Here is an 18,344-nt window from a genome sequence, read left to right on the forward strand (position 1 = left end):
ACACCTGCTCCTCTTCTCCTCCACCCATGGGCGTCCTCTCCATCCCTGCTCTAGTGAGGTTGTGTGGAGATTGCCCCAAAACTTTGCTCGCTTGGATCTCTATGTCTCTCCACCCTTGCCTTGCTCTCTGACTTGTAGCTCCACTCATGGACGATTGGGGCTTATCGAGCTATTGGGCAACACGTCCATCACCGTGCTCTTGTGCCACGCCGGCGGATCCCCACGTCGACAGCCAGCGGCGTCCTCGAATTCTCCCTAGCGCCACCTAGAAGATCTCCCACGCCATCATCCTCATCAAGGGCGTCGACAGCTTGCTACTATTTGTTTCGATTTTTTGCGCTGTTAGATTTTATTTCTACTTGATTCGAGGGCAGATTCCAGGAGTGCTAAGACTATCTACAACAATCATCAGGGTAGCGCTACAAGTAAAAGGTTCCATACCTATTTTTAGTCTTCTCCAGCAACGAGACCTAAAAGAAAACACTCTCTGCAAATGGGTCTCGAGGAGAGAGAATACCCAAATTTGGGTTATGCCTCTCCTGATACCTAAAATGGGTTTTCTGTATGGGTACTCTGTTGGAGGCTATAGTTATTGCGTTGGAGACCCATTTTGGGTTTGTGTTCCCAAATGGGTCTCCTATTGGAGACAACCTAAGCAGAGAGGATTTGTTATTATATAGAAAACAGAGGTAGATCCAAACGAAAATCTTGGGCTTCTTTTTCGATTTGGGTTCGATTTGTAATTCTTTTTGTTATTTGACTTGTTGGCTTCTCCTTCCTTTACTTGTTTGCCCTATTACTTTGTACATGTATAGGTTCTACATGAACTTTGTTTCCAAGCTCTACTGAAAACGTATAAGATTAGGTAAAAGGAGGCTTGGCCGTGAGTCAAAGCCGGTACAGGCAAGATGCCAGACGAAGGCGGACAGGGCGAGCGGACAGAAAAAAGGGCAGAAAAAAAAGACAGGATGAAATTTTGGCTCTTTATAGATAGGTATAGATTCTGAAAACTTTGGCACATATGTATCTGAGATTTGCAATCTATAGAAATACCTAAAATACATCACTATATCCAATAAATTATATTGTATTTTTAAAGGTATTAAGCACACTAGGTTCTAATGCATATGCATGATCAACAACACCTATTGGCACTTGATAACCGCTTTAATCATGATTTTTCTATCTTCATAGTATGGTCCTAAACCCAACTACATCCTCTATGATGTCTTAATTGGCGAAATAAAAATGACTCTATCATATACCTTTGCCTTGAGCCCATTTTTCTTCTCTCTTTCTTCTTTCCAATTTGGAGTACTTGATCTTTACATTTGCCAACTCCATCATCATGGATACCATCATCTAGCTCCACGTGTACCAATACTATCTCATATATAGAATAATAATTTGTACACTTAGTTTTCATCAATTATCCAAAATCAAATTAGCGTTTTCACATATCAAGTTTCATCACACAACATTTGCTTTCTCTTGCCTTGTTCTCTTTCATGCAATGCAAGCATACATACATCATCAGTATGTTGTCTGTAATGAGTCTCCGTGCCACAAATATTGATTGTTCTTCCGAAATCACGCTGGATAAAATAATTTGCAATTTGTTTGCCACCATCTTAGAAGCAATCTTATATATTACGTACTGATAGGCTGAAACTGCCCTAGCTCGACCGGCTTCTCCACTTTTGGGAACAATACTGTACATGTGATATTTATCATAGAAGGATCATCCTCCCCCTCCAACACAGGCAACAACATAACACACACCTTCTCACCACATAAGTCTCAATGCCGCTGAAAAATGAGCAGGAAAACCATCCGACCCCGGTGTCTTCATCTTGAACATTTGAAAAGGCACAATCCAAATCTCCTCCTTTCGTATACAAGGCGAGCATCCTGACTACTTACATCACTCTTTTGGTGTTGCACTATCATTATTAGCCTTATAATTAAGTCCTTTCCTCTCCAATCTCGAGAATTAACTAATTAAGTAAAGGTTTGTTTGTTTTCTCAATTTACCATGATATGATTATTACACTATAATTCAATAATACGCTTCTTTTTATTCATCATATAAATATATCTAGTGGCGAGACCGCGAGAGTATGGACAAAGCCCATACGAAAACTATCATAGTGGTGGCAGAGGCATGAGAAATTATTCAGTGCAAACTATCAATTAGGTGCAAAATTATTTAGTGCAAACTATCAATTGAGTGCAAACATAAACCCTCAGTAGATGTACTTGGCCACTAATGTTAAGATACAAAGAAACTGGAGGGTGATGCAAAGAAATTGGAGAGTGAATCTCTTCTTTTAAACCTCCAAAGAAATTAGTCACAAAGTGAACATCATCATAGAGCTATTGTACAACAGAATATGATGTGCAAGCTATTCAAACTGCTCAAAGTACTCTTGACTGAATTAGTGTACCGATGTTTATTCCATTGTTTCATACGTAACTGATATTGGTCATGATCAAAATAATTGCAAACCGCATCACAAGAGCAGGCCAAGATGTGAAACGACCATGCAAATCTGCAGATTGTAACCAAGTAGCAGCGGTCCTCCAAAATTCAATGCGACAAACCTGGGCTTCAGTGTCTTGCTCATAGAGTCATCTCACAATGATCCTTCCACAACCATAAATTATCATTATCAAATTTTGGAAAATCGATTTGGGCATCAGACTAACCCAAGGTGTATGAGAATAGGAATATTGTGAAAAATCCATGTACGACAGAGGGTGTTCTAGAGGCACGGATGGGGCCCAAGGATCCCTCTGTCAACATCCCGATGAGGCAATTGATGGCGATGCTCCTGAACCACTCCATGGATGACGCAGATGAACCTGTCCCATGTTTGGAGCCAAGTTGAGGTCTAACAAACCATGCTGCCGCGGGAACGGTTGAAGCAGGGTAGTCGGGCGGTGGAGGCAGTGGTGGTGGTAGTGGTCGCGCCTCCAACTTTTGAAGCCATCTAGTCGTCTCCGATGTGGTCTTCCATGACTCGAGGGTGGAGACCTTGTCGTTGTTGGAGTAGCTTGATACCTTAGAACTAGTTGTTGGTCAAGAATCAACCTAATCTAAGTACCAATTGCGATGAACTAAGATAGCTTAGGAAGAGTTATATGTAGATTCAGCAAGAAATGGACAGAAATCAGAGGAATTTTAGCGCCGCGGGAGCCCGCGAGGAGGAACGTTAGTTTTAGATCGAGTTTGGGTCTCAATTAATAAAACATGTTTGTTACATGCCATTTTGTCCCCCTTTGCGGCAACACAGCGCCGACTTCCCATTTTGGGTCCACCTATCATTTCCCTTGGGCTTCATGTCCACTAATTAGCGACTATGTTCCTCTTTCTTGTTGGATCCAAACACCTCTGTTTCCATACCATCTTCCATCGCCGTCTACACATATCCTACGAGTCATGACAAATGCCTACTTCTCTCACCTTTGTAGTGAACACTGTAACTCCTAGAGTCTTCATATTATTCGAAAAATCATTTCAAATTTCAACAATGACATATTCAGCAGAATGAAAAGTCTCCAAATATCTATTCGAAATGAGCAAACATTTCTTACAGTCAAACTTGCATAGGATTCCAAAACAAAGTACCTCGTATAATCTATGTATGCCCTTTTTCTTCCCACATAGAAAAGAACCATGAGGGTATACAACTATACATAATCACACAAACAAAGCATCACAAACCACTTATAACATCTCGTGTCCATACACCACACACTGCATAGAGCAGCTTTATTTTATTTTGTATGAAAAAAAGAGGAAAACTCCAGGAAAGTAAAAGAAAATTAAACCCGAACTTCAGGAAGGGGAATCACATCCCAATCCACAGATTTAGTTGTAGGCGTCGGGGTTGGCGACGAGGTAGGCCTCGGCAGCCTTGAAAATGGCGGTGAGTGCCTCCTTGGCCTTGGCTTCCTCGTCCTTCGCGTCCACACCTGGCAGCAGCTTGTAGGTCGACTCCACCTTCACCACGCTGCCGCCGCCTGCCGCGGGCTCCACCTTGATGTGCGACGCCGCGGTCTCGATGGCGACGCCGATGTTGCCGCCCTCGACGAGCGTGTTCTTGCACTCGCACTTGTCCACGTCCAGGAAATCGAGCCTCTCCTTCATGAAGCTGAACGGCATGACTGCAAGAGCGATCGATTCCACGTCAGGCGCTAGCTGTTTGATCGATGATCAAGCGAGAACATCATGTCGACTGGGCATGCTGCGGACACTTACATGAGGTGAAGTTGAACTGCCTGACGCTGCCAACGCCGCCGTCGCCCTCCACGGGGTGGGCGCTGGCGACGACGTGGGAGTTGACCTTGGGTGCCAGGGTGTGCCAGTCCATCACGGCGGCACGGAACAGGCGCGGCGCAGCCACCGGCGAAGGGATCTCGAGGGTCCAGCTGTTGGCGGAGGCCATTGCTTCAGTGATCAGCCGATCGACTAAACTTGCGCTAGCTGAAGGTGCTGCCGCTGGTGGTTTTAGGCTTGCCGCTTCTGCTTGTGTTGCCACGAGAGTGGCGGACTGAGGGCTTTAAATAATACTCCCTAGTCAGTTATGGCGGGGGTTGGTGGCGTCCCGTGAGGATGAGATGCCCGGGAGTCATCGTCGGCATTTCACACTCTTTGTTTAGTTCAAAAAAATTTGGAAAATCGACACTGTAGAACTTTCGTTTGTATTTGACAAATATTATCTAATCATGGACTAACTAGACTCAAAAGATTCGTTTCATCAATTCCGACCAAACTGTGTAATTAGTTTTTATTTTCGCTTATATTTAATACTTTATGCATAAGTCTAAAGATTCGATGTGACGGAGAATCTGAAAAGTTTTGCAAAACTTTTTGGAACTAAACAAGGCCTGGCTTGGCACGGCACCGTCGCTCGTTGGTCCATTAGTCGATTGCGATGTGGCCGGGGTCGCAGAAAGTCAGGAAACGTGCTGCCATTCCGTCAACGTTCAACCCCTGAATGTGTAGAATATATCGTCGAATTGGCGAGCCAAATCATCTAGAATAGTTTGGGATGACGAGCTTCCAGATCAGAAAGCATGTAAGCGTGGTGGGTTAGTGTGATTAGAAACGAGAGTTATATCGGTTGCACAGTACATGCATCACTCTTTTGGTGTCGCACAGTGGCTATTAACCTTATCATAAACTCCTTTCCGTTGTTTGCTTTCTCAGTTTACCATCATACTATAATTTGTACTATAACCCTGTAAATACACCTCTTTATATTCATCCTGTAAATATCTCTAGTGGCGAGAGCATGGACAGAGTGCATACGGAAAATATCATGGCGGTGGCCTCAGCTATAGGAGAAAATATTGAGCGCAGACTATCAATTAGGTGTAAAAATATTCGGTGCAAACTATCAATTAGGTGCAAATATATTAAAACCTTCTAAAACATACTTCAGGTAGATGTTTTCACCACAATAGATGTACTTCGCCACAACGGTTAAGATAGAAACATATATAATATAGAAAAATCCAGACAAACTGATAAATTTCAGATGCACGTTCGCACACAGACCTAAAATTTATAATTTATGTGTGCATTTTTACCGAATAAGTTTGCATCTTAATTTTTGTACACGACAAAAAAGGACACATCTATAGATACAATGTAGATTTGCATCGTTTTAAAAACGTCCAAGTTTTGTTTAAAGAAAAGGCTTTTCACGCTTACTATATGAAGCCATGGAGATTGTATGGCCCAGAGTATTTCACCAACAAGCTGCACATCTCACATCACTATATGGAGGTGGGGTGAAAGCTGAAACTACTTGGGAAGAAAAGGCAATCCACAACCGTACAAGTCATCACAATTAACACCACCACAAAAGTTTGGGTGACTAAGCTAAAATGGGAGATGACGGTCCATGACAAGCACAACTTTCCACCAGTCAGTCTAACCGATCAGACTAAAAGGAGATAACCCTAGGGTACGTAACTTTCGACCCGTCAGACTAATCCCCCATAGCCGTCGTATAAGGAAAGGAGGTAAAGGCGAGCGGCACAACTTCAAAGTGGCTTCAAAATGCAACCACACCCTGTCAAAATTCTGTGCAACCTTTCTGCGTTGCCTAGTTTACAAACTTGACAAAAATCAAGCTTGAAAATGTAATTAAAAAAATACATCACCATAATGATGAATACCAGCAGTACAGCCTACTTAGCATCATCATGATCGTCGTCGTCATCGCTATTTTGTGAATCTTGACCAAACACTGTTTCATCAACGTCTTCATCCTCGTCTTCGTCAGACTGGAAAGCAGCATCCTGCATCTCCTCTGATGTCGGCTCAGACATGCTACTAGCAGCCTTGTCGACCTGATGGAATTCAAATTAACACATGATCATTTAGTTTAGTCATTAACTGAAACATTAGAATTTATGGGTTATCTTTCAATGATTCAGCGTTGGATATGGATGAAACCTGAGCCGTTATTAATCGAAGCCGGCCAGAAAGCTTCAGCAAATCTTCAGTAGCTTTGTATCTTTCTGCACACATCTGCAAATGAAGGAACAATTAGTTTTTCTGCGCACGTCTGTGAATGCCTATTGGCCACAACTTGCCAAGCACTGTTTAAAAAGAATTAGCTGTGTTGACTAAGATTGGTCTGGTGTCAGGTTTGTTCCAGCCTGCCAATAGATATCAATCTTACTATCTTAGGTCATATTTCGGCAAATTCAGTTGAATTAAACCTCCCAAATTCAGCAATATCAAAACTCGCTAAGCATGGTGTAATTTAGTGCTGGAACCAAAACAAAAGCATAAAGTAAACACAGAATGTTTCATGATGTTAATGCCCATTCTCAAAAAAAAAAAAAAAAAAAAAAAAAAAAAAAAAATCACAGTTCATGGGGAACAAGTAAAATCGCACCAAATACTATGAAATTTCGTTTTCCAGATGATGCCTTAATGTCACAATGAACAAACATTGTGGGACATAATTAAATATTCACCTGACGCCATGGACAAACATAGCAAAACGGAGGGAGTAGTAACTTAAGATAGTTTGACTTAGATAACTCCAGAAGTTAATTACATGATACAACCACCTCTCTTATTATATAGCATGATGTCTGCCATATCTATCTCTTTGTGTCAGAGGCACAAGACTCGGAAAGGGGATGACCAAGACCCAGGCAAGACAACCAGGCATGGACTGGGCCAAGGGGATGACCATGCATGCGCAACTGGGCAAGGAGATGACCATGCACCCCTAGGTCGCACCGCTGTGTCGGTATTGGTTCCTTTAATGTCGAATCTAGAGGTCTCTTTGCTAGGATGATCCAGCTACGGCTGTGTTAGGTTGACCTCCTTCAGCGCTCAATACAAGCGTGTTGTTTGTTTGTCTAAACTCTTCTACTTAATACAATGATACGCAAAGCTTTTGCGTATTCAAGGGGGGGAAAAGGAGATGACCATGCATGCGGCTGAAATGGGAGGGCCAATCACGGCCTAAATTTAGGAGTTTTACATGTCGGAGACCAGAGTGCCTATTTCTGTAATAAAATCCGATAGAGATAATAAGCAGGAACTAGAAGGAAAACCTTCTCTCTTGCTCAGCACTCTGGCCTCAAACCGACGATGTGAAACTTCAAATTTTATGCCGTGATTGACCCTCCCATGTCAGTCGCATGCATGGTCATCCCCTTGCCCAGTCCTCCACCGCATGCCTGGCCTCTAACACTTTGTATATAGAAATTGTTCCTCTTATCTTTGTATGTTTATTTGCACAACATTGTGCAGCCATTGTATTGCAATCTGATATGAAAGATCGAACAATATCATTCTTTGAGCTGTCAAGAAACCTCTATAGTGGGAAACCTTCAGACACATGAACTTGCCCTCGACACCATCCAATTAGTATAGGGTGGAATTAAGGCATATCATCAAGATTACGAAAAACAACAACATTAGCATCTTATGATGCAGGTCAGAAAAACAGAGCATCTCTCTACACCAATCAGATGGTTAAGATCGTGAGTCCACAAAAGGCTAGCACTAGCACTTGTCGCCAATTACCTGAGAAGATGTAGGGGCTGTTTGGTTGCTAGCCACAATTTGCCACACTTTATCTTAGGCAAGTTTGACCAAATTGGCAAGTGTTTGGTTGACAACTAAGCTTAGGCATGATTTTTTTGGCTCCACATGTCATAGAGTTAAAAAGTGTGGCAAGATTCCTTTAGGCATGGCAAAGTGTGGCAACCAATTTGCTAGCCACACTTTTTGTGGCTTGCCACACTTACCTAAAGTTAGTTGTGGTAGACTATGGCTAGCATCCAAACATCCCCACAGTGACCAACACATGGCATTCAGCAATCTTTAGGTATTGCCGAGCAATGTTGTTGATGAACACTAACATCAGAAGGCTTTCAAATTAGCAAGCCACATTATTCCACTGTGATATATAAATAATTGGACCTGTAGTTCAGTCACTAATGCCTCAATCCTCTATCATAAACTAGTGTTTTCATCAGTTGTCAACAAGACGTAGTGGCCAATGCTATTATCATTCAGTATGAGTACCAAACTTCAGTACCAATCTACCCTAATTGCAATGGTCTTAAAGTTAGTGAGCCACATTCTGCTGTATTCTAATTTCAAATCAAATAACCAATAAGATAGTAACAGCAATGCTATAAATGTTCAAAATAGTATGCAAAGCATGAAAGAGCTGCAAATGAAAAATTAACATATGAAGTACACAGCCAGTACTGGTGTGAGAAACTATACCTTGTGCAGGTTGCTAATTACTTTTGTTGTTTTCTCAGAGGGAATAAAACGGCCATGAATGACTAACAGGCAGTATATCCAGCGCAATACAACTTCTGTGCTACCAGATCTGTGGAAACATCAACAAACAAGGCAAAATACATAATTACACAATGCATGAGAAAGCACTGGAGAACAGACATGTAAATTGAGTCTTAAGCACCTTATTATCCATGCAGATACTAAATTCTCAAGAAGTTTGCAAGCATCTCCAGGTTTCAATGATCTTAGATGACCTCGGATCTGTCGAAAGAACAGATTATCATGAATAGTGTATAATAGACATGCAAATAGATTATATGATTGAATATGGAAATGAAATTCAATTCCACAAACCTTCTTGCTAGGTAAATTAGCATCAAATTTTATGCTGCCATCATCAAACAGATCGGACAAAATATCAGAGGGAATGCCAGGATGGCCCTTCATGCTCTCATCTAATCTAGTGTCAATGATACCACACTCCCTCATCATATCCTCGATGCATATGCTGTCATCTTCGATTCTTTGCACAGGAACTAAACAAACAAATGAGTAAATGTAGTTATGGAAATGTTTAAGACAGCCACACACTGTACATGTAAATTTCAGTGAAACCAAAAGTAAAATACTAGTGAATAATAACCTACAATATGTATATGTGATGGGAAAACAACTGCTTATGTAAGTTCAACATACCCAGACTGCTGCATTTCTTGACTATGCTGTACAGAAAAAGAATAAAAAACTACCAATATGTCATTTACCTCTTTTATGAATAGATCTTGTAGTGGTGAGGTCACTATGAATCTCAGGCTCCACCTCATCACTGGGTTTTGTTACACCATGTTTCCTTTTCTTTTCCTGTGTATGGAGCTTTGGAAGAGGAAGGATAGCATCTTCAGCATTGGCTCGGTCTAGAGCAGTTATAATTTCTATAAGAAAAAAAAAACAAGATTTAGCCCAAGAGTAGCTACCAAAACTCAAAAAGGGGCATCCATGCTTCGCTCATTTAAGAATTGCACAAATTTAGAGCACAAGTTCGTAGCTGACTTAGCTACTAAAAGAAATGTAAAGGTGTTATCATTTGTGTAACTCCCAAAGAGAAGGTGAAGTGAAGAAGCAAGATAAAATTTTCAACATAACTAACAAACGTTCTCACTATACCTTGCTTTTTCACAGATTGGACTTTCTTTGTCATGGTGGTTTGAGTATTTGGCAAGAGAACTCCATCTTGAGAAATGCCCAAATTAATATCCGTACCATAACAAACCAAAAGTTTATCAAAAGATGGTTTCACTACAGACCCATAAGCCAGTAGTACATGGGCAGAATTAGGTCCATCCACTCCTTGAAGTTTTGCGGCAAAAATCGAGAATGCCTGATGAACTGTTGGAACAGATGACTCAGACAATATGATCTTGGTCGGCTTCTTATTACGCAGGTCATCCACATCATTTGCAGACCAGAAATAGCAGACACCAATCTCAGAAATAGCCAAAATGTGTGTTTCTCCTTCGTCTGAACATTTACAGTCCACAAATATTGCTGGGTGCTCCATCGACAGGATACAGTTTGAGCTCTGGGTTTTCCCACTGCCCAGCTTCCAAATGGCAATATAGCGTTCCCCAACTCCAGATGACAAAACATACTGGCTATCATTGCTAAAAACCATGCTCCTCACAGCAACCTATGAAGTTTTCATGAGTGCATGCAATAAAAAAAAGATGGGTACTTAGATACAGAGGGTACATATCTCTAAACAGTAGTCCTGAAAGAGGAACACCAATAGGTAAGAGAAAGCAAGAGATACTCACTGGATGTCCAGAGAATTTTTTAATCTTTTTGTTGCTGGAAGTGTCAAAAGTCCTCAACTGGCCAGCTGCTGTTGCTAACACATTTCCATCTGACATAATCAAGTGCAAGCTGCATGTAGTTAAAATTAAGTGGTGGAACTTTGCTGGATATGGATTGCATATACAAGCAAAAAATGCATATATAGAAGATGGCTCCTACCAAGGACCTTGGCAAAAACAAGGTGCAAATGTAACTAAATAAACATTTCTGCAAGCAGCATAAATGATATATCAATACCTGTAACTTATCAATTGATGAATAATATTGTTAGATTTCCAGTTCCATAAAAACATCATAAGTGTCAATATATCGTCTCATAATGCAGATAGACAGATGTCTTCACTGAGCTCATGTGCCAAGTGTTAAATCTATAGGCCAATCTACCAGATATAATCCTGTTACATCTATAGCCACAGCGGATACATTGAAACTGAGCATTGGCTCGTACACAGCAATCAGAGCAGTGTTACATCCAGAAGGCACAATTTATGAGAGCAAGTGCAGTAGAGCCAATAAAGTAACAAACTAAGAAGTCATTTCACAGTTGAGATACCTGATGACACAGCTAATGCAGATATTGCCTTTGAAGAAGATTTAAATTTCCCAACAACAGCCCCATCAGAGGCATCAATCCTACAGACCATGCCATCAGCGCCTGCCGTGTACACACTCCGCCCATGTTTTGAGTACGCTACAGCCGTCACGCCCCTAAACACAAAATGTAATCCAATGTAAGTGAGCATAACTGAGATAAAGCTTTCAGAGATTAACCTTAGCAGCAAAAATCCCAACAGGGACAGGGCCAAAGATACAATATGAGTATGCTTGACAACATCCATTTTTAATGTTACTTGTAAGTATGGTCATTAGGCCTGTTCATCCACGGTTTAGGCAGGTTTGGGAAACCAGCCTGCAGCTAGTGGTTTGACTGGGTTGGCTTTGGTTTGCCCAGATTAGATACTGGCTACCATTATGGGTTGGCTTGGGCTGGGCCAGCGGAGACAGTGTGGAACCACCATCCGCTGCAGGAATGTAGTTATTTGCTAATCAACGGCGGTCTTCTTAGCGGCAGCGGCAGCAACTTGACGGAGTGTTTCTGTGTGGCAGTCCAAAGGTTGAAGATGACCAAGGATGGGTTAGCCGGTTTGACTTGTTGTAAACCGAGAACCAAGCCCCATCCAAGGATGTGATTTTGACTCTGCAATGAGTAAACCCATGGATTGGTTTGTGGGGTGAATCGGTTTTGACCAAACCCATGAACAGGCCTAATGGCCATAGATGATCCTGTACTCAATTGTGGTTTATTGGTTTCAACAACTGAATTTGTATTTCCCCTACCACTTGAATTGAAATAAAAGAAGAGGTTAAACACCAACTTACCCAGGGTGGCAATCGCTGACCTTCCACTTCCAATTGCCCGCAGCGACATCAAGTGCCAGCACATCCCCACTGCCTGTACCAAGCACAATCAGTGAGCTCCCAGCCTTCCTCTTCTTCTGCTAAGAAAAAAAAATGTAAGCAAGTGATAAGGGCGCATCCCAACATAACAAGCTGTAACATCTCGATATGGGGGGTGGTCGGGTGGATTCGCTCACCTTGCTGGAAAGCTGTACCCACTTCATGCAGGTGTAATCGAGGGCGAGGTGGCCGCGCTTCGACTCAGCGACCGGGACCGCGCCCGCCTCCACTGCCGGGATGTCGGCAAACTCGGTTTGCAGCCGGCCCCGCACGGCGTCCCATACCTGCGCGAACGGCAAAGAGAGCGTGTTAGGTAGCCCATAGCTTCAGTGCCAACCTGCTAAGGCGAGGACCGCGAGTTTCCAGGTTCCATGCCTTGATGCGGCCGTCCCCAGAAGAGAGCGCGAGGAAGTCCGCGCTGGGGCTGAAGGAGGTGAGCAGGTCGCGTATCGGAGCCGCAACGGGCGCCATGGTTGGCCCCGCGGCGGGTGGTCGTCGCGGCGGCGGAAGGAAGGGTTTAGCCGGCGGCGGGAGGAAGGAAGGAAGGGTTTTGTGGAGGAATGCGGTAGCGGCGGTGGGAGCCGGACGCCCCGGACAGCCAAACCAAAGCCCGACTCACCCTCGCGCGCCGTTCTGCCGTTTGGGCTCGGTCGCCCCATGTTGGCCCGGTCGGTTTCATTTGTAGGTCAGTTCACACGGCTGAAGCCAGCCGGACCGTGTTGAGGTCGGGCTAGGGTTTTTTTTTGCGCCAAACCAGCGAGGCAGCGACCGTTTTGCCGCCGCAACACTCCTGCCGCCCCCTCTCCGCCGCCGATAATGGAGTCCAGCGCCAAGAAGCTTAGCAGCCTCCGTATCACCTCCCTGGATGACGATGACGACGAGACCGAGGTCCCGCACCAGCCCCCTCCAGCAGGCCCCTCCGCCGCTGCAGCGGATTACGAGGACGACGACGATGAGGATGAAGAAGTGGAAGTGACGCTTGGCGTCCTTAGCAAACCGAAGCACCCAGGCCTCCTCCTCCGCCACTTGTTCCCCAGCAAGGCCGGCGGCATCCCGGTGCGCGCGCCAATCCGTGTTAATTCCAGTAGTTAATTTTCTTTTTTTGTACAGTCGCAGTGTTGATGCGAGGGTTGTGTGGGTTTGTTCAGGCGTGGTTGGACCCCGTGAACTTGCCGTCGGGGAAGTCCAGCTGCTGCGGTTTCTGTGGCGAGCCTCTGCAGTTCGTTCTCCAGGTGATTTCTTTGTGTGCAATGAAGTTGTGGGACTCGATTGCTTATTGTTTGGATGTCCACTTGGTCACAATTGGGCTTGGTTTTGGTTAGATTTATGCACCAATTGAAGACAATGTAGCAGCCTTCCACCGAACGCTGTTCGTGTTCATGTGCCCATCCATGGCGTGCTTGCTTCGAGATCAACATGAACAATGGAAACACAAGCATGGGAATCCATGTAGAAGGTGAAGAGAGTCCTGTATCTGTGATGGTTTTGTTCAGAAATCTTCTGATTTTGATTGTTTGAGGTGGATTGTGTTCCAGCGTGAAGGTTTTCCGTTGCCAATTGCCACGGAGTAACACCTTCTACTCAGCTCAACCTCCAAAGTATGATGGCTCTGACAAACCACTGTGTCCAGGAGGTAGTGTTCTCTTCTGTTGCATAGCAGTTGACACTATGTATCATACACTTGCTGTTGTATAAATATGTGAAATTGAGAATATATGTTTGATAGTGGCTTCTGGATTTCTGGACTTGAATTCTTGAAGTTGTTTCTGCCAGTGTGCAACCTTTTCTCCATGTCAACTACTACCTTTGCTTTCTCGTTTGGAAACATTCTGTTTATTTACATTTGGAGTGGCTAGGGACCTATGGCACATGCAAATTTTGTTCAAAAGAAGTTTATTTGGAAGTGTGTAAGCTTTAACATAAATATAGGACAATTGCTGTTTTAGAACTTTCTGACCTGTCACATTACTATTTATGAGCTATAATCCTGCAATCTGTCCACTGTTGTTGGTAAATGAGCTTCACTTGTCCCTTGGCTGTCAAACAGTTAAATGTTACTAAATTCTTTCAAATACTTATTTGTTGCCAGCTCCTGTATGCCACTGGTGTGGTACCTGGAAAGGTGATAAAATTTGTAGTAGCTGCAAGAAAGCAAGATACTGTTCTGAGAAACATCAGGTATGTATGTCGAACTTTAGCGTCCATCAATTTGTTTCTGACACAAACATATATTTTGGATTATTGGTTCTTGATTGCTGTTTCTCAGGCACTGCATTGGCGTACTGGTCATAAAAATGATTGCCTCCAGATAATAAGTTCTTCTGCTGCTTCAAATTCAGTTCTGCCAGCTGTAGGAAAAGGTGATTATGTATGGATTACTAAAGCTATTTGTGCTCTTAACATTTGAATTGTGTTGTGCTCACATTTTTGTCTACTTTCAGTTCCTGCTAGCACTTCTTGGCTAGAATTTGAGATAAAAATAGACTATGAAGGTACTTTTGATTCCGATAGTGGTGATGAAAATAACTCAAAGTCGTTGGTGATGCAAAGACATGGGAAACCCGATGCTATGATGCAGTCGTGGATGGATCAATTTGAGGTTTTGGGCCCATTTTCTTTCTTAATTCTCTTTGGAATAATCTCTGTTGGACTTCTTATGCATCAATCATTGTGTTTATTTACTGCTATCTGGGTAGGCTGATGCTGACAACAAATGCTGGGCATCTTTTCAAGAGCGGGTCTCAAGAGAACCAAAGCAAGTGTTGAGGTGATATCTCATTGATTGCATGATTTCTCTTCCATTTTACCATGTTTAGAAATGAATCCATCTGCATTTTGCCTTGTCTTTTTGGGAAAATAGCCCTATCGTTCCTGAATTTATTACTTGCATTGCATACTTTATTCTAAAATGGGAAAATGTTGCCAGTATGTGCATAACAGTGTATTGTTCAGGTATTGTCGAGAACCAAATGCTAAACATAACATGTGTATTATGCAGGTATTGTCGAGAACCAAATGCTAAACCTCTCTGGGCCTTATCTTCTGGGTGTCCTTCAAATGCTGATATCCCATCATGTAGCTACTGTAGAGGTCCATTATGCTATGAGTTTCAGGTTGGCCAAATTTCTAGTTCATGACCACAGTCCATATTTCATTATACTAGTTGCTCCCTCTGTTCTGAAACATAGTCTGTTTTAGTTTTGCCTTTCAAACTTCTCGATATAGTTAGGATCAAAAAAAGGTTTTTACTTACATATATGTTCTGTTTTCCAGTTAATGCCACAATTGCTTTATTTCTTTGGTGTGGGAAATCAACCAGACTCACTTGATTGGGCAACAATTGCTGTCTACACATGTCAAGGGTCATGTGACCAAAGTGTTAGCTACAAAGAGGAATTTGCTTGGGTTCAGTTGTACCCTACAACCACGAGGCGGTAATAATGTTTACCTATTCCTCGGAGTAACTGCTGTCCAGTTCTGCAGGTTTGAAACTTCACCTATTTTTGTGTTGCAAACTAATAGTCACTTTCTGTTTGTTATAAGTAGTTAGGTCTGTTTACAGGCTTAACATGTGTCATCAGCTTGTAAGACAAAGGATGAAACATCAATAAATCTTCAAGCAACAATTTAGGTGTTAACAAGTTTGCAGAAAGTCAGAAAAACAATTCAGTAATAAATACACCCATCGGTAGAATTGGAGATTGGGATGCTCAGAGCAGTGAGTAGTGAGAGCTTCGCGAGTCCCATTGTACCTATGTCTTGACAATCATGGGTAACGATACCAGCAGACAATAGTTGCCTAGTGTAGATATTATAAGTTCCACTTGTCCTATATTTTAGGTGCCTGATTTTTTGTTGTTGTTCAGGCAATAGGCAATTTTGTTATTGTTTGACTATAGAAAAAGTTGTGAATTCTCTCGGTTGTATAAGATTGTTGCCTGCTCAAAATTTAGGCCTGTAATATAACAATTCCCAACCATGTGCATTTATGTGAAGTGGCTTGTAGCTTCGGAGGAAGAATTAAGTCAAAACGGAATATTGCACTTTAAGTTCTTATACATAGATCTAAGAGTTCATGACTCCTTTGTCCATCAAATGTGTTGGTCTTGGCAATGTAATGGCTTGTAATTAGTGTTGAGTTGGTGGGCTTTATCTGTGGTATTAGTGAATTGTGCCGCATCAAGTGGAAGTGCGAGTCAAGTAAAAAAAGAATCATGAAATGTGGATGAGAAGTTCAGAAAAATTCCCAAGATTAATTGCCTAGTACATCACAAGAGAATTTCAAAACCAAACTTTATAGCTTGTTTGACTTATAAAATACAAATCTTCGGTTGCCTTTTCAATCCTAGGTGGGCCACTCTGTGATTAAGTTGCTTTGGGTGGTTTCTCCTTTATGGAAGTACTCTCATGTGACTCTTTCATGCCCAGGTGATAGTTTGGTTGTCCATAGGGCTGGGAGAAATCTTGGGTAGTCTGTTCAATCCTCAGCTAGATCAAAATACAAATGTAGTATAAAACCTTTGGCCATGTTGACCTGCGTTACACCATGACCAAATATAAAGCCTTGATATTAAACCTCTAACCTTGTTGACCTGCATTACCAAAGTGCATTTACTAACTTCTGTTATGCTTTCTTGTATGGCTAGGGAGTTGACAGGAATCATCTGCAAGTACGTACCACCTTTTGGTACTATAATTTTTGAGATAGGGGTAGGGTTGGCTTCAATGTTTCCAGGTCTATTGGTCGTCCGGAGTTGAGCATCTTCTGTCCGTGGTCCCAGACACCCAATGCTTGGTGCTCGTTACATTGCGTTTGGTCCGTTTAGGCACTACCCCAGGGCCCATGTAGACGTGATGGCAAATAGTTGCCTATACTTCCATTTTTGTGGTGGCCACCATGTGCGGTTTAATAGCGTTCACATTCTCACTTAATATCTTTGGGGTTTTTTTTTCTTCTCCATCAAAAAAAAAAAAGATCATTGGTATGCTCTTTTTCGGATGGGTAAAACCAAATATTTTTGTTCCCTTAGTCTCAGAAGGTGCTCACATCACATGCATGTAAACCTTTCTGACGATGGTTCATTGGCCAAAGTTTTGATATATAGGCCTTGTTTAGTTCCCAAAAAAATTGGGTTCAGGACATTGTAGCACTTTTGTTTTTATTTAACAATTATGTCCAATCATGGATTAACTAGGTTTAAAAGATTCATCTTACGATTTACAGATAAATTGTACAATTAGTTTTTATTTTCATGTGTATTTAATGTTTCATGCATATGCCGCAAGATTCGATGTGACAGGGAATCTTGAAAAGTTTTTGATTTTTGAGTGAACTAAACACGGCCATAGTTTTGATTTTGAATTAGGGTATATGTGTTTATCTTCCAGTGGTGTTTACCAGCCCGCGAGCGTCCTCTTCGGCCTGGGCCTTTTAGGCGTGGAATGTTTCAGTTGCCAATATCCACAGTTTTGTCGATTCGACGACGCCATCCACAACGCTGCCATTTGTGTGCAGCAACGCGCTCGTTGTTCGATTGACGCACGCACGTCTTCAGTATTCCTTTTAGTGCGTATGGCGTGGTGCCGGCGTCCCTTGCACGACTGGACGACCCAGCCGGCGACACTGCATGGACCGGTTAGGCAACTCAGGCTCGCTCGCGCACCGGAAATCAGATACAACCTGCCGGTACCCGGCCTTTTGCGAGGATAATAAAAAAACGAGGCAGCCGGAAGAAGACGCGGAACCGCCGGCCCGAGCCGCCGCCGTCGTCCCTTGCCGGCAGCCAAAGAAAGCCAACAAAAAGGGAGGTCGCTAGGCTACATGCTCACGCCTGCCCGCTGCTGATTCCACGGAGCGGAAGGCGTGGTGGCGAACTGGCGATGATTCTGCTGGTTCTGCTTTGGGGTCGCCTCGCACCGATGCGGCGCACGCGAGTAGGCACACCTGGCGGGCAAGCGGGGCACGGAAAGCATCAATCGGCCGGAAAGATCTCACAGCTCTGAGAAATCTCGGATCCACTGGTGGCTGTAGTATATCTTTTTTGTTTTCTGCTGCCATCATCATGTACCAGCGCCGCGGCATGGTCCGGCAAGTGGCCGGCCGGAGTAAACAAACCGCGATAAAGAAATGGAGATGGAGATGGAGATCGGCCTTGGCCGCTTGGGTACGTGCAAGTTCCTGGGCGGCACTGGCGCCTCGTTGACGGCGACCGGCGGTGGTAGGAAGCACTTT

At 43.1% G+C, this 18,344-nt stretch overlaps 3 protein-coding genes across 4 annotated transcripts; 1 reads left to right on the forward strand and 2 right to left on the reverse strand.

Annotated features, from left to right (window-relative positions):
- Positions 3,546–4,554, reverse strand: LOC8081108 (pathogenesis-related protein 1). Its single transcript, XM_002467964.2, has 2 exons — positions 4,265–4,554; positions 3,546–4,170 (listed from the first exon to the last, which is right to left on the reverse strand). Exons 1-2 carry the CDS (start codon positions 4,449–4,451, stop codon positions 3,875–3,877), a joined length of 483 nt encoding a protein of 160 aa, XP_002468009.1. The 5' UTR covers positions 4,452–4,554; the 3' UTR covers positions 3,546–3,874.
- Positions 5,841–12,755, reverse strand: LOC8081109. The gene is made up of 12 exons (XM_002467965.2): positions 12,488–12,755; positions 12,250–12,396; positions 12,035–12,150; positions 11,208–11,362; positions 10,615–10,703; positions 9,965–10,487; positions 9,565–9,732; positions 9,155–9,336; positions 8,982–9,061; positions 8,780–8,888; positions 6,473–6,547; positions 5,841–6,366 (listed from the first exon to the last, which is right to left on the reverse strand). Exons 1-12 carry the CDS (start codon positions 12,581–12,583, stop codon positions 6,205–6,207), a joined length of 1,902 nt encoding a protein of 633 aa, XP_002468010.1. The 5' UTR covers positions 12,584–12,755; the 3' UTR covers positions 5,841–6,204.
- LOC8081110 (programmed cell death protein 2) lies at positions 12,798–17,240 on the forward strand. Of its 2 annotated transcripts, none has more exons than XM_021448037.1 (11): positions 12,798–13,168; positions 13,261–13,344; positions 13,435–13,568; positions 13,648–13,745; positions 14,202–14,290; positions 14,379–14,472; positions 14,554–14,711; positions 14,809–14,879; positions 15,111–15,225; positions 15,386–15,595; positions 16,759–17,240. In XM_021448037.1, exons 1-10 carry the CDS (start codon positions 12,929–12,931, stop codon positions 15,548–15,550), a joined length of 1,248 nt encoding a protein of 415 aa, XP_021303712.1. In that variant the 5' UTR covers positions 12,798–12,928; the 3' UTR covers positions 15,551–15,595; positions 16,759–17,240. The 2 variants fall into 2 exon arrangements, with proteins under 2 accessions (XP_021303712.1, XP_021303714.1); XM_021448039.1 differs by lacking the exon at positions 16,759–17,240 and adding an exon at positions 15,675–16,170.

This window comes from Sorghum bicolor, chromosome 1, assembly GCF_000003195.3.
Source record: "Sorghum bicolor cultivar BTx623 chromosome 1, Sorghum_bicolor_NCBIv3, whole genome shotgun sequence".
Lineage (NCBI taxonomy): Eukaryota > Viridiplantae > Streptophyta > Magnoliopsida > Poales > Poaceae > Sorghum > Sorghum bicolor.

Coding starts and splice junctions, on each gene's coding strand:
- LOC8081108 (XM_002467964.2), bottom strand. CDS start 4,451: ATGGCCTCCGCCAACAGCTGGACCCTCGAGATCCCTTCGCCGGTGGCT. Junction 4,171..4,264: donor GCAGTTCAACTTCACCTCAT/GTAAGTGTCCGC, acceptor TCGCTCTTGCAG/TCATGCCGTTCAGCTTCATG.
- LOC8081109 (XM_002467965.2), bottom strand. CDS start 12,583: ATGGCGCCCGTTGCGGCTCCGATACGCGACCTGCTCACCTCCTTCAGC. Junction 10,488..10,614: donor AAAAATTCTCTGGACATCCA/GTGAGTATCTCT, acceptor AAAACTTCATAG/GTTGCTGTGAGGAGCATGGT. Junction 8,889..8,981: donor GTATCTGCATGGATAATAAG/GTGCTTAAGACT, acceptor ATGTTTCCACAG/ATCTGGTAGCACAGAAGTTG.
- LOC8081110 (XM_021448037.1), top strand. CDS start 12,929: ATGGAGTCCAGCGCCAAGAAGCTTAGCAGCCTCCGTATCACCTCCCTG. Junction 13,169..13,260: donor GCAAGGCCGGCGGCATCCCG/GTGCGCGCGCCA, acceptor GGGTTTGTTCAG/GCGTGGTTGGACCCCGTGAA. Junction 15,226..15,385: donor CATTATGCTATGAGTTTCAG/GTTGGCCAAATT, acceptor TCTGTTTTCCAG/TTAATGCCACAATTGCTTTA.